This window comes from Mustelus asterias, chromosome 21 (assembly GCF_964213995.1).
Source record: "Mustelus asterias chromosome 21, sMusAst1.hap1.1, whole genome shotgun sequence".
Taxonomy (NCBI): domain Eukaryota; kingdom Metazoa; phylum Chordata; class Chondrichthyes; order Carcharhiniformes; family Triakidae; genus Mustelus; species Mustelus asterias.
The window spans coordinates 37,118,221-37,133,819 of NC_135821.1; the positions used below are offsets into that span (position 1 = coordinate 37,118,221).

Below are 15,599 nucleotides of genomic sequence, written 5' to 3' on the forward strand. Positions count from 1 at the left end.
CTCGAAATGTCAGCTCTTTTCTTTCCTTACAGATGCTGCCAGACCTACTGAGATTTTCCAGCATTTTCTCTTTTGGTTAATTTTGTGGTTTGTGTTTGATATTCTGCTTAATAGTCCTGTCCAAAGATTGATTCTGGAGGGCAGAATGTGAGGGGCAGCAGCTCTCTGGCCTGTACTTGAACTCGGTGATAACAAAACAAGGTTGCCCATAAACAAATCCAATCACAAAAGGGACTGACGCCAAACTTATTTTTACCGATCCTTTCTCTGTCCTTTAATGGCAGTTGGCATTAGCCAGATAGAGGCTGCAGGCTTGGAATTCCTTCCCACTGATGGCTCTCGGTGCAACAAGTTTCTGCAAGCTGTAGAGCGATTCTTTCTTGTGTTCCATTGAGGTATGTGGCGGGCTCTCTACTCTAAGAGGAAGAGAGCGATTACCTGGGGGTAGGTGGGTACAAGCTTTTTAATGTCCACTCATCTCTCCAAAGACTTTTGTTTTAAGAGGTTATTTCCGAGTCGAGATTTGTGTAAGGACCGATCTTGTGGCACTCAGCAGCCTTACTGTGAACCTGTCATGCTGTATCTATGGCAGTCAATGCAGTGGAAATGGTATCTGATTAAATGTGGGTGAGAGGACAGTGCTTCATTTCATTGTAAAAAGCTAGCACTCCTTAAGGAGATGTCAGATGAATTTATAAAAAATACACATGTGTATAGAGCAGAGTTTAAACACCAGCCTGTGGATAGGACTGGCAATATCAGTGGTTCGGTCCTTTACCATATTTACATACCATTCCTCTGTTTACTTGTTTTAAGGTAGACGTTATCCTGGACATTTAAACTGACTTGACACAGGGTTGCCAAAAAAAACACTTGAGCGTTTGGCCCTCACTGCCTGATAGTTTCTGGCCTCCTAATACCTTTAGTTTGAGATAGCACTGTTATAAGAGTGTAACATGGAGGAATCTGCTCTCACACATCTCTCCCTCCTGCTTATTTGCTCATTCACTTGTGCTGTCACTCATTTACTCACTCACTCTCTTCCTTACACTCATTCCCTCGTTCACTTGTTCTCTCATGTTTATTTTGTCTTTCTCTCACTCATTCAGTACTCGCTTACTCTCTCCTACTGATTCCCTCTTTCTCACTCACTCACTTGCTCTCTCACACAGACTCTCTCACTCTCTCTTTCACTGACTGAGTTCTGTACTTTTATTTGGTTCTTTCCTGCCAGTAGTGAACTTTCTCCTTTGTTCTGTTAAAGGACAGTGGCTGCTACATGGGGAGTCATTGAGACAGTCTTTATTCAGTTCCTGAATAGTCAGCAATAATCCATTTGGGAAAAGTAACCCTCTCAAACTTCCCCTTCTTGTTGTGCTCACTTCCTCTGAGTCAGAAGCTCATGGCTCAACATATACTCCAGACTCATGTGCACCTCGACCAGGCTACCACTCCAATATGGTATGGAGGGAGTGCTACAGTGTCTGAAATGCTGTCTTTCAGGTTGAGATAGTAAACCAAGGCCTTGTTTGTCCTCTTGGGTGGGTGTAAATGTTGCTATGGCATTATTTGAAGAGTAGGGTAGTCCTGGAGCAGAATCATTGGTAAAAATGGGGTAGTATAAACAAATGCAAATGGCATCCTCCTGCTGACAAAGTTTTGCTCATTATATTAATCTCCTCTTATGGTAGAAGGAGAACTGCAAAACCACATGGAGGCATCCTAGATTAAAACATTGACACCTCCTGGATTATGTCATTGTTTAGATCAAAGATCTAAGTGATGTCTGCATTATTTGATCCATGCGAGGAACTGATTGATACCTGTTGGATAGATTATCAACTCATTCAATTGATAATGAATATCCATCAATCAACAAGACATCGCATAGCCCACAAGAGTCCAGAAGGAAGATGATTAATGTCTTAGCCCTAAAGCAACCCAACCAAAGGGAGGAATTCCAAGCGCAGCTCATGATCAATCTGGAAAGTCTTCACACATTTGACTCCGTTCCTGAACAGTGGGATCAGATAAAGTCAGCTGTACCAAGATCCTGTGCTCAGATCATTGGGTTTGAGCCTCGTTGTCACCAGGACAAGTTCAGCGAAAACGAGGCTGAAATATGTGACCTAGAGAAAAAAACGAGCTGCCTCATTGCCTGACAACATAACCCAAAGTCATAACTCAAGGAGGCAGCGTTTCAGAAAATCCAGGACATGTGCTGGGAAGAGAAAACCCTAGAGATCCAACAATATGCTGACCATCATGACACATGCAGCTTTTTTGTAGACATCAGAGCCATCTATAGACTGAGGTCAACTGGACAAAATCCCCATCGCTCACAAGATGGTGTTTCTCTTCTTAAGGATGTCATATGTCAAAGCTGGAAAGAGCATTTTCAACAACTCCTCAATGGTGAAACCACAATGGCAGCTGATACTCTTTAGGCTGTCCCCTAAGTATGATACATTATGCGGTGGAAACATTCAAAGTGGTTCTCCCGTGTCCATAGCAGGGGAAATCCTGAAACACATTCTCTCGAATTGCTTACTTCCTGTGGCTGAGGAAATCCTTCCACAGATGCATTGCAAGACCATCCATGGTTTTTGCTGCCAGACAATTGTAAGAAAAATATTGAAGATAACACCAGGAGATCTTCATTGCATTCATCGAGCTGACGAAAGCATTCAACTGAGTAAATCACGAGGCTCTGTGGATTGTTCCAAAGATTTGGATGTCCAAGAACCTTGATCATAATCCTGCAACTGCTTCACGGTGATACAACTGCATTTGCCTTAATCCGAAAACCCAGAGATCGAAGCAGGTGCCTTCAAAATCCAGACTGGGGTCAAACAAGACTGTGTGATACCTCGTGTACTATTTACTATCTACCTGGAAGTGGCTATTCACCTCCCCCAACTGCCCCCTGGTGTCAGCATTAAATACCATCTAGATGGAAAACTCTTATCACCTCAGTTGAAATTCCTCTGACCACTGTAAGCAAACATGATCTACAGTTTGTACATGACTGAAATATTGTTGCCCACTCTACATCAGATTTTCAAACCACTCTCAATCCCTTCAATTCTACATAAAAGAGATTCAACCTAGTGCCAAAACAAAACTCATGTATCAACCTAAACATGGTTAGCCAAGCATTCCCCTTTCCTTACATGTTGAAGGAGGGACTCTGGAATATGTTGAGCCCTTCCCACGTCTCAATAGCTAAAAGGCCATCATTAATGAGGAGATCCAACACCAGATCAGCTGGGCCAGCTCAACCTTACACAAACTGACAGCGAATGTTTGACAACAAAGTCATCCAAAAATCAACAAAAGCCCTTTTGGTACAGAGCAGTTGTCGTCACCTGTACTGTAGTGAGACCTGGACTGTGCACCAGTGACACATTCAGAGTGCTGGAATACATTTAAACTAGTGAACAGAGGAATGGTATGTAAACGTGGTAAAGGATTGCCCCGCTGATGTTGCCAGTCCTGTCTATAGTAATGTCTCTGCCGTATCCTCCAGATTCAATGGGAGCACCATTGAGAAAATGCTTGTTTCCTTCTTGAACCCAGTTCCACAAACATTCAGGCAAAACGCCTGCAAAATGACCTTCAGTGGACTAGACACTGTGCCCTGATGGCTGAACAGTATCTCTCCCACCATGTCTTGTTTTCTCAACTCTCAATGGCAGATGTAGCTAGGGAGGACAAAGGAAACACTTCAAGCACCCGTTGAAGCTCACCTCGAAGCACAGCAGCATTGATGTTGATGACTGGGAGGAGCTTGCTACTAATCATTCAAAATGGTGACAACTTGTCCATCAAGCTTTGAATCACCAATGATGAGGCAGAGCAGTGGTAGAGAAGGAAAGAAAAGGAAGCAGATCTGGCACTGCGGATCCCACTCCCTCTTGGGACATCCTGCTCAATATGCCTGTGGGTTGTGAACCAACCTATTCAGTCACATGACGACCCATGGAAGAAACTCTCAATCCTGAGGATACATTATCCTCGAATCAAGGGACAGCTGATGAGTTGGTCCAGTGTCATGGCCAACATTGTATCCCTGAACACACATTGCATCAGCTCATTCTCCTCTTCCTCAGCCTGATTGGCTCTGAACGTAGCTTTGGCATCCCCAGTACACTCGTGGCTAAGGTCAGAAAACATGGCACAGCCTTGGCATTGAACCTGGGACCTTCTAGTCAGTTTAGCTGACTTGCCCAACTATCTTTGTCGGTGCAAATATCTCCAGTTCCCCTTTTTTAGCTTCCAGTTCCCTTTTTTGGCTTCCAGTTCTTACCTTGATGCTGGTTCTTCAGAGTTTTCCAGGCTGGAGGAAGCTTTGTAGTGGAGTTCCCCAAGGGTTGGTATCGAGACCCTTGTTTTTCTTGATATATGCTAATGATCTAGATCTTATTGTGCAGGGGTCAATTTTAAAGTTTGTGGATGATACAAAACTTGGAAGTATTATAGACGGTGAGGAAGACAGTGTAGAACTTCAAAAGGACAGAGACAAGTTGGTGGAGTAACAGGTAGGTGGCAGATGAAGTTCAATGTGGAGAAGTGTGAGGTGATGAATTTTGGTAGGAACAACATCCACTGACAATAGAAAACAAGGGGTAAAATTCTTAAGGGTGTGCAGGAGCAGAGGGACCTGAATGTGTATTTGCATAGATCATGAAGGTGACAGACAGGTGGAGATAGCAGTTAATAAAGCCTATAGTGTCCTTGGCTTTATTAATAGGGGCATAGATTTTATATGAAGCAATTTTTTAAAGCGGCATCTCGGCCTTTTGGCTAAGATGCAAATGAGCTCAAGTCTTGGAGAAGGAACCTCCCCCTTCTCCAATCAGCTTGGCTCATGTAGATCAGGCCCAGGACAGGGTGGTTTGGTCGCTCGCCCTGTCTTGCCAGCCTGGATCTGAAATGTCTCAACTTGTTGAGACTCTGAATTGGATTTGATTTGATTGAATTGGAAAAGTAATTTTAAAAAAATTTAAAAATAGGGGCATAGACCTTCTCGGCCTTTTGGCTAAGATCAAGTGTAGTATGGTCGGCAGCCCATGGTCGGCCGCACTTGGTTGAGGTCGTTGGGTTGCACTGGGGCTTCATATGTTTCATATGAAGCAATTTTTAAAAGCGGCATCTCGGCCTTTTGGCTAAGATGCAAATGAGCTCAAGTCTTGGAGGAGGTATTACTTTCCCTCCTCCAATCAGCTTGGCTCATGTAGATCGGGCCCAGGACAGGGCAATTTGGTCGCTTGCCCTGTTTTGTCAGCCTGGATCGGAAATGTCTCAACTTGTTGAGACTCTGAATTGGATCTGTTTTGATTGAATTGGAAAAGTACAAAAAAAATAGGGGCATAGAGTTCGAGAGCAAGGAAGTTATGCTGAACTTACACAAGACACTAGTTAGATCTCAGCTGGAATATTATGTACAGTTCTGCGCGCCACACTAGGAAGGATGTGAACACATTGGAGAAGATGCAGAAGTGGTTTACAAGAATGGTTCCAGGGATGGGAAACTTCAGTTATGAGGATATATTGAAGAGGCTGGGACTGTTCTCTATGGTGAGAAGAAGGCTAAGAGGAGGTTTGATAGAGATGTTCAAAATCAAGTGTGGGGGGAAAAAAAAAGACAATGGTGCTAAGTCATAATGCTCATTCAGAGAGCCAGTGCAGACACGATGGACTGAATACCTGCCTTCTGCACCATTACAATCCTGTGACTAGCTTAGGTTAGTGTGTTTGGTCTTGGAGTATGTTGTACTGTGTATGTCAGCTGTGGCTCAATTGGAATCATGCTCACCTCTGAGTCACAAGGTTCTGTGTTCAAGTCCTACTTCAAGACCTTCAGGCAAAAATTAAGGCTGACACTTCACTGAGTAGAGAGGGTAGGTTGGATGTGCTGTCCTTTTGGATAAGATGTTAAACTGAGGCCTTATCCACCTGATTAGGTGGATGTAGAAAATCCCATGAAGAGTAGAGGAGTTAACCCAAATCCTAGCCAATATTATTTATCCCTCAATGCCACAAAAATAAATTATCTGGTCAATATCATGGTGCCCTCTGGGATCTTGCTGTGCACAAATTGGCTGCTGTTTTTCCTACATCACAGCAGTGACTACACTTCAGAAGTACCTCATGTGATGGAAAGTGCTTTGAGACATCAGGTGGTCATAAAAAGCATGTTATAAATGCAATTCTGCAGAGGTCATGTGGCGCAGTGGGTAGCGTCCCTACCTCTGAGCCAGAAGCTCCGGGTTCAAGTCCCACTCTAGGACCTGATGGCCAAGAATGGTGCGTTCATAACGTGGTCAAACAGGTTGAGGGCGTCAAGCTGCAAATCCTTCCAAACAGGCTAATGGCTGGCGGTAAGAGCGGGAGACACTCCTCGTCAGCCATGCTTGATGTGGACTGTCACCCCTCAAGCTATAAGCCTCTGGTGACAGACTAGTTATCTATTCCAGGAACAACTAGCTACAGAAACAGATAAAAGTCTACCTCCGTGCATCAAGTGTGGGAAGAGAATTGGAATTGGAAATGCAAGTCTGAATTTCTTTCCTAGTAAGGGGCTATGGTTAGTGTTGGAGTGACTACAGATGACTTTGCAGTGCTCTCTGAGTGCACCTGTTTCTGCCATTTGCTCGGCTGGGTGTGGACTGCACAGTTGGCGTTCAAGGCCAAGAGTGGGGTGGGTGGGTATCGACCAGTCTGAGATGTCTGTGGTCACATGCACCTGTTGCTCACTAAAGGCCTACCCGCTGCGGAGTCAGGCAGGACACAGTGCAACAGTACCAATCACAACAGCTGCTGGGTAAGCTTGTCGAGCTGAAATCAGAGGTGCTTTGATGAGTGCTCTTATTTGAGGTGATCTGTTTGGGTCAGTGGCTCAAGTCTTCCCTTTTGTAAGCAGTGAGTCGTTGTTACCAGTTGTAAGGCCAGCTAGCTCGTGAGCTTTGTATAAAGCACAGGCCTGCAATGTGCTGACAACATTTTATTTGCTGAATAGACCAGATTTAGTGTTGGGTCTGGGGATTTTCTTGTTGATCAGTATAAAGAAAGAAAATTTTTATCACACTCTTCCCAACCTCAGAACTTCCCAAAATGCTTTACAACCGATAAATATAAAAGTTTGCATTTATGTAGCATTTTAAAAAACTATCAGCTGTCACAAAAGTGCTCAGGTTGTAAGTGATGTTGCTTGAGTGATACTTGTTGGATGAGAAAAATTTGTCTGCTTTTCTTCAAAGAAGTGCCAGGGGATCGTTTACCTCCACTCGAGACCTCAGTTTCACATCTTATCTGGAAGATGATACTTATAGCAATGCAGCATTCCCTCAGTACTGCGCTGGTGCATCAGCCTAGATGTCGCGCTGAAGTCTTGACCCTGTAACTTGTTGACTCAGTGGTTTGGAGGCTACACACTGAGCCACGGCTGCAATCTGACCGCTCGGAAATACAGATTTCCCAACTTGCTAATCCTGGATGAAGGACCGTCCGCAAACTCCATCGCAAAGGCTGGCGTCACCCCACAGGGTGACTAAAGATTAGGAGTGTGAGACTGAAGTGCAGCTATAAGTTGAGGAGCTGCCCCTTCAAATAGCTAAGGGGCTGCAACATCGGGCAATCTACACAAGACATGGAACAGAGACTCCCCTTGGCCGCAGAAAAGGCAAGCAGCTCAGAACTCTGTGAACCACCTTAACCTGTGATTGCTTGGTACTGCTGCATGTAGCACCTTCCACGCCAAGGTCCCTGATGGAAAAGGGCAGGACTCCCACGTAGAGAGCCCTCCCCTGGCACCGCCGCACCCCCTCCCCCCTCCACCACCACTGCAAGGCAGTAGAACAGAACATCAAGGCGTGTCCTGACCAAGGAGGAAGGAAAGAAGGTGGGTGTGCAGCAGCAGGCTGCACTGGAAATCCTTCCATGCCGAATGTTAAAGGCTTGGAGGGTCGCTTATTTATGTGCAGTGTTGTGGAAGGAGCATGGAAAGTGTCAGGAGTAGTTGTTGGAATGTTACACAAAGCGTTGTAGCCCTTACAGTCAGCAATCATGAAGGCTCCGGCCTACTCTTCTTAGGCTGCAACATGACAGGGAGATCGTGGATGCCAGGAGGGGAAGCTGTACACAGAGGGAGGAGGAACAGTCAGGCTCTAAATAAGAAGGTTGTACTCACCAAGGGTTTTCAGAGAGCACATCTACCTCCCCCGCAGCCAATAACAGTGTCTAAGGATACACCAATTGACTAAAGTCACTGAATTGTTCCACCTCCAATCAGATCTACAGCCTCAAAAGTAGGGTAATGAGTGCAATATCGATGACTGTGAAGGTCATTGTCAGCCTCAAATTTTACCAAGTGGATCCTTCCAGCCACGAGCAAGTGGTTTGCCACTATTCACCATGCTTCACTGTGTCAGCGAAATGACAAGAGACACACTCATCCAGGAGAGGAGATACCATGTGTTTTTTGTAACCACAGACAAGTCAGGGGGAGTGGGCATTTGACTTTGTCAGGGTAGCACAATACCTGATGTACAGTACTGACTGCATATGTGGCTTGGCAGGTGCCACATGTTAATGGAGTGATGCTCAGCAGCCATAACTTAGAATCATAGAATCCCTACAGTGCAGAAGAAGGTTATTCGACCCATCAAGTCTGCACCAACTCTTCGACAGAGCATCCCAACCCAGGCCCTAACCCTGTAACTCCACATATTTGCCCCGCTAATTCCTCTAACCGACAAATCCCTGGACACTAAGGGGCAATTTAATATTGACAATCCACCTAACCTGCACATCTTTGGACAGTGGGAGGAAACCGGAGCACCTGGAGGAAACCCACACATGGGGAGAACGTGCAAACTACACACAGACAGTCAGTCAAGGCTGGAATCGAACCCGAGCCCCGGGCACTGTGAGGCAGTATGCTAGCCCACTGTGCCAACGTGCTAACCCACTGTGCCACTAGCCGGCCCATAAGGGCTACCGCTGTTGAGTGTGCAGTTGGTGTTTGACCACGCTAATATTTAGCAGTAGCTCCAACTCTTGTATCCTGTGCTAGGATTTTTTAAAAATGCTTTCATGGGTTGTAGGCATTGCTGGAAGACCTGTGACTAATTGCCCTTGAACTGAGTGCCTTTTTGGGCCATTTCAGAGGGCGTTTAGGAGTCAGCCACATCGCTGAGAGAGTGGTGTCACATGTTGGCCAGACTGGGTAAGGACAGCAGATTCCCTTTCCTAAACAGGCACTTAGTGAACAAAAGGGTTTGTGCAACAATTGATGATAGTTTCATTATTGCAATTACTGAGACTATATTTCAGATTTATTAACTGAATTTAAATACCTCCAGCTGCCATGGTGGGATTTGAACCCATGTTCCCAGAGCGTAGGCCTGGGCCTCTGCATTACTAATCCAGTGACAATATCATCATATCTCACCCATTCCCCAGTGAGGGGAACGTTCCTGCTACATTTGAGCCACCCCAACAATCAAGAAACTGGCTGCTTGGTAATGTGGACTATGCACTCTATGTGTGCATGACTCCTTCTGTCACCTGATCACGCATACACAGTGTGTGTACAACATATTCTACTCCAAGTGAAGGTTTATCTGTGTAAGACATTTTCATCTGGGAACAGCACAACATGAGTAAGCCTTTCAGCCCCTTAAGACTGTTGTGCTGTTTTATAAGATCATAGCTGATCTCAACTCCATTTACCTGCTTTGGTTCCATATACCTCAATACCAACACTGAGTAAAAATCCTTTAATTCTCTAACAATGCTTAAAGTGAAACAGTTGATGGTCTTCTTGCTCCATAACAACTATTTGTATCATTGAGTTATACTTTCGAGGGAATTAATTTACTGTGGTGTTGGAATGATTTTGTTTCCTGACACCAGTCCAGCGAATGAGAGAGATTGGAAAAAAAAACTTCAGTCAATTGGCCCTTGTCCAATCACAATAATGCAGAGATATAAATCAGAACCAGTGGTGGGTTCCAACTGTGATCTAGTGCCTTTGAAATCGGACATAATGCGTTTGTAATGCTCTCTGAGACAGACATCATAGTGGGGCTTGTAGAAATCTACCCTATTATTGGCATAACAGTATAAGACAACAGTGCCTTGTTTTCTATTTTGCTCATATTTTGAAATTTGGCCCCATTTTATGCTGCACATTTTCTTATGGTCTTATTAAAGAGGTAGATTGTCATACTATATGGGCGGTATTTAATGCAGGTGTAAGGGACTTGCCCTATGTCACATCCTTTGAGGAAGGCCTATCGAAATTAAGTGTCCCTTAGGCACATAACTGGAGAGTGGTGTCCCTTCCCAGGATCAAGGACACAGGGATTGTCAGGACAGTGGATTGGCTCTGAGAAGGCTGCATCCACTCCCCCCAATGTGGGAGCCTCGATCAGTCAGTAAGTGCCTTTGAATGTGGGAATGACCTTCCCTTCCCAGGAGCCCACAAACTCATCAGCATTCACTATCCAGAATCACAACACCAAATTCCAGATTCTCGCACAAGAGGAAACGTCCTTTCCACATCTACCCTGTTAAGACCCCTCAGGATCTTAAAAGGTTTCAATGAAGTTGCCTCTTACTCTTCTACATGCCAGTGGATACAAGCCCGACCTTTCTTCTTCAGACGACCTGCACATTCCTGATATTAGTTAAATAAACCTTAGAATCCCTGCAGTGCAGAAGGAGGCCATTCAGTCCATCAAACCTACACTGATTCTCTGATGGAGTATCTTACCCAGGTCCTATCCCTGTAACCCCACATATTTATCCGCTAATCCCCTTAATTTACACGTCTTGGGACACTAATGGGCAATTTAGCATGGCCAAACTATCTAACCTGCACATCTTTGGACTATGGGAGGAAACTGGAGCACCTGAAGGAAACCCATGGAGACGCGGGGAGAATGTGCAAACTCCATACAGACAGCCAAAGCTGGAACCCGGGTCCCTGGTGCTGTGAGGCAGCACTGCTAATCACTGTGCCACCAGTGCCCTGTACAACTGAAGCATAATCTTCCTACTTTTGTAATCAATTTCCCTTACAATGAACAATAACATTCTATTAGCTTTCCTAATTACTTGTACCTGCATATGAATCTTTTGTGATTCACTCAGATCCCTCTGTATTTCAGAGCTCTGCAATCTCTCTCCATTTAGATAGAGTTTTTTTTTATTCTTCCTGTCAAAATGGACAATTTTACATTTGCCCACAATATATTCCATTTGCCAGATCTTTGCCCACTCACTTAACCTTTCTACATCCCTTTGTAGGTTCCTTCTGTCCTTTTCTCAAATTACTTTGCTACCAAAGAACTCCAGTAAATTGGTTGAACATGATTTCCCTTCCACTAAACCATGTTGACTCTGCCCGATTGCCTTGAATTTTTCTAAGTGTCCTGCAATAACATCTTTAATAATGGTTCTAACATTTTCCCTGTGACAGATGTTAAACTAACTGGAGTAGTTTCCTGTTTTTCTGTCTTCCTTCCTTTTTGAATAAAGGAGTTACATTTGCTATTTTCCAATTAATGGAATCTTACCCGAGTCTCATGATGCAATGCCGACTCTGACCAATGGGAAAGTGAATGAACTCTTTCCCCAATTGGATGAGCTTTGATTACCAGCAGTGTTCTAATCTTTGTACAACCACTTTATTTTAATTCCACTGATGATTTTTCTCCTGGGTTGTCACAGCAGTAATCTTGAGATTGTATGTTCATGCTGGATAATGCTGGAAAATTGGCAACCTTAAATCAAGTGAATGATAATGGAGATAGTGGAATTGGCTGAGTTAAATTATTCGGAGTGGTATGAAGGATGTTTGGTTGTCAGATTGGTCACTTAAATTAACTTCCTGTCCGCTGGTAATTGCTACACATATTTTCCTGGCTGCAACTTGCCTTCGTCCATGACTTCCTCTTCTCCCTGCTTCACATCGAGGAGCGTTGCTGGAATCTGCCTGCTGAAGCTTTGCTCCCTACCAGCTGACAGCAAGATCGTTGCAGAATAAACATCTGCAGGGGACAAAATCCAAGACTTACAATGCAGCACTCAAAATTCAGACTTAAGCTGTTGAATAATGCAACCTTTCCCAACCTTTTATATGTCTTGACACACCACTATTCCAAAAAAATCTGAGGCAGACCTCTTTGTCTTCTTCCCATATTGGGAACTTTGTTTTTAACCTCTCCCTGTCTCTCGCACTTCTGTTCTTAGTGCAGATTTCGGGGCTTGCAGCTCCGAAAGCTTGTGTGGCTTTTGCTACCAAATAAACCTGTTGGACTTTAACCTGGTGTTGTTAAACTTCTTACTGTGTTTACCCCAGTCCAACGCCGGCATCTCCACATCTCGCACTTCTCCCAGGGGTTTTGCGCCCTTTTTGAGTTTTATGTTTTTTTGTGCAGGCACATCGGGCCTCTGACTTCAGCTCCAAGTCCCTTGGGCATGCACATGGGCCTGACCAACATCAAAAATCAAAACCGCGCAATTTAAAAAAAATTTGATTGAAGGACAGCTCTTTCCCAGCCGGTGTATGTGTGGGAGACCAGAGGTTCGTTGGGTCTTTGAGATGCCAACCACAGAGCTGAAGACAAAAGTTAGTTTGAGTTTAATTATATGAATTTTGAATCTTTTAGAATATTTTTTTGCGGCACACTTGGGGGATGGAGGAGGAGGTCTTCACGGCACACCAGTGTTCCACAGCACATCGATTGGAACCACTGAAATAATGGACTATGTCGAAGGGAAGGAGGAAATCAAAAGTGGCAAACTACTGTAACCAGGCTAACAGCCCTATAAGTGATCTCTAAAATGTGAGACCATTGGATCGGTCACAGCGCCTGTTCTTTTTTTGTGGGTGGTAGAAGCTCTAATGAGAGACTTCCATTCATGGAATTACTTCAGCATTGTCCCATGGCACTTTACAGCTAATGAAGTACTTTTGACATCTTGTCACTGTTGTGATATATGAAATGTGACAACCGATGTTCACACAGCAAGATCCCACAAACAGTAATGCGATAATGACCAGACAATTATTGTTGTCTAAGAGATAAATAATGGCCGGACACTGAGGCTGGATTCCCAGCTCCTCTTCAAACTGGACCTTTTATGTCCACATGACAGGGCAGATGGGACCTCACTCCAAAAGGTGACAACCCAAAAGAAGACTCCTTCAGTGCTGCACTAAGAACATAAGCCGAGATAATGTGCTCAAGTCCCTGGAGTGGGAAGTGTGATTCTGAGAAGTGAGAATACCTCCCACTGAACCATGGCTGACCCTTCCCTCCCAGAATGTCCTTTTGTTTGATAAATGTATCTACAGCTGGTCTACCTCTGAACTCCGGCTTCTATGCTCCGAGCGTACAACCTCTGCTTCCCTCCTCATGCTGTACTGAGACTTCTCAAACCATCTCCTGCTTTCCCAGGACCACAAAACTGGAAGTTGCTTTGCTCGCTCAGGCTCCCCTCCTTCTGGCAATCTCCAATCTCTCCAAACATCGCTTTGTTGTTGCCCATTCACTATTTCCGGATGGAGCCAGTGTTCCTTCACTCTTTTCAACCTGGATTTGGTGACCTGCATGATAGAACTTGGCTTCCTTCACCAGGGTAAGGGGGTGGGGCGGCATAGGAGCAGGACTGCCATAAGGGCTTCTGGTTTGGTGGATGAGGGTCATGCCCATGGATTGTTAGGACAGTATCATGGTTGTGTGCACTAACTGGAAGAGGTTGGCTGTACATGGTGAGCATGGGGTGTTGTGAGTATACACTGTGGAGTTGGGTATGTACAGTATCTGAAAACAATAATGACACATATCAAAAACTCATGGCAATGTTGCTTTTTTATTTTCTAGCTACTGACATTAAGATTGAAGCAGAGAGGAGTCTGGCCAAGGACAAAGAAGGGGAGAGGAAGCCCGCCAAGGAGGAAGAAGAGGTGAAGTGTCTAACACGGGAGCAGGAGGCAGAGAAATGTCCAACCAAGGATGAGTCACATCCTCCCGACTCCAAATCCACTGGAATGGGCAAAAGCCCTCGAGTAAAGCAAGGTATGAGATTCAGCACTGACTTTCTGTCTGGACAGTAAAAAGTCTCTCAACACCAGCTTCAAGTCCAACAGGTTTATTTGGCAGCACAAGCTTTCGGAGTCTCGCTCCTTCATCAGGTGAGTGAGGACTTGTGCTTGGCCCTCTCTCCACTCACATTGTCTGTACCTTTAAGACTTGATTATCTGTAAAGACTCGCATTCCAACCATTATCTTGTAAATTGAGTTAGTGTCTGTATATGCTCTGTTTGTGAACACAACTCCTCACTCACCTGAAGAAGGAGCGAGACTCCGAAAGCTTGTGCTGCCAGATAAATCTGTTGGACTTTAACCTGGTGTTGTGAGACTTCTTGCTGTGCTTACCCCAGTCCATCGCCGGCATCTCCACATCATTTCTGTCTGGAACAGAGTGAGCCACTTGGCTTCAAACTATCTATTTAAACTGGTGTGTTTTAATGGAGGGATCATGCTGTTATTTTCACCTGAGTACATGCATTTTAAAGGTAATTGGTGGGGGGCTGGGGGTGCTAGGAGGAGTGGTGGAGGTTGGGGCTTATAAGGGGCATGTGGGGGCTTGGGGAGTGAAAACAGAACAAGGGAGTGACTTATTCCTGAGCTTGGAATGACCTCTGATGAATGAATTGTGTCAAATAGTATGGAGTTTTGTCAAAATAATATTTTAGTTGGGATTTAAAAATGCCATCAATGAAAAAGGCTGAGACCCTACTTCTGTGACTTCTTCCAACCATTAGTTTGGGTTTAAAGAGTGAGTGTATCTGAAAGGAAGATGATGGAGATAGCAACTGCACAGGGTGTTCACTTGCTGCACTGCAATTTTTATTCCCCTTTGTTTAAAAGATTGAGGTATCATTTTCAATGAAGCTCATTGAATCTCTGGCATGGAGACTAGTTTTCTCCTTACTGCTGTCAAATCTTGTTGTTTGATAATTTGAGACATCTGGAATGGGAGATTCTATGGTCTGGTATTGGTTGGGTTTCGTACATGATTGACTGAGATGGGAGGCACTTTTCGGAGTTCGCATCACCTCGGCTGTTGACTCTGTTTTCGGGGGACACTGTGTGGTGATGGGGAAACTGTAAAGTTTTGGCTGGCTTGCCTTGCACATGTTGGAGGATGAATTGCAAGCTGATCGTTTTTAAGATTTCTCTCAAGAGAGTCAAGCATTGTGTTGTGTCTCACTGCGACATATTTCTTCATCTTGCCTCTCTCCAGCTCCCCAAAAATGGTTGTGTCTTTGCCTCTCTGTTTCTCCCAGTCTGTGTGCACGTGCCATCTGTGTGCCATGCATGGATGTGTGCCACATGCATGCATGCGTCGTGCATGCACTGCACATGTGCCAGACATTTGTGTGTGTGTGTGAGGTGGAGGGGTGGGGGGACTGTGGGATTCACGCTGATATTATATGCGAGGGCATCTCAACGTGAGACACCGGTTCATTTTTTTGAAAGGTGTGAGGAGTCATGTGAAACCACCCTTGAGAATAAGCA

General features: G+C 44.7%; 1 protein-coding gene and 1 pseudogene across 9 annotated transcripts in view; both read left to right on the plus strand.

Moving 5' to 3' along the window:
* Positions 1-15,599, plus strand: part of LOC144509220 (ensconsin-like) — a 176,650-nt gene that overhangs the window by 63,612 nt on the left and 97,439 nt on the right. For 7 of the 9 annotated variants that reach the window (XM_078237726.1, XM_078237725.1, XM_078237729.1 and 4 more), the window contains exon 2: positions 13,899-14,093. In XM_078237726.1, the coding sequence (XP_078093852.1) occupies positions 13,899-14,093 (195 nt within the window). Of the gene's footprint in view, positions 1-336; positions 449-13,898; positions 14,094-15,599 lie in introns of those variants that run through there. The other 2 variants (XM_078237730.1, XM_078237732.1) reach the window with 2 other exon arrangements.
* On the plus strand, positions 5,022-5,235 carry LOC144509611 (U2 spliceosomal RNA; annotated as a pseudogene).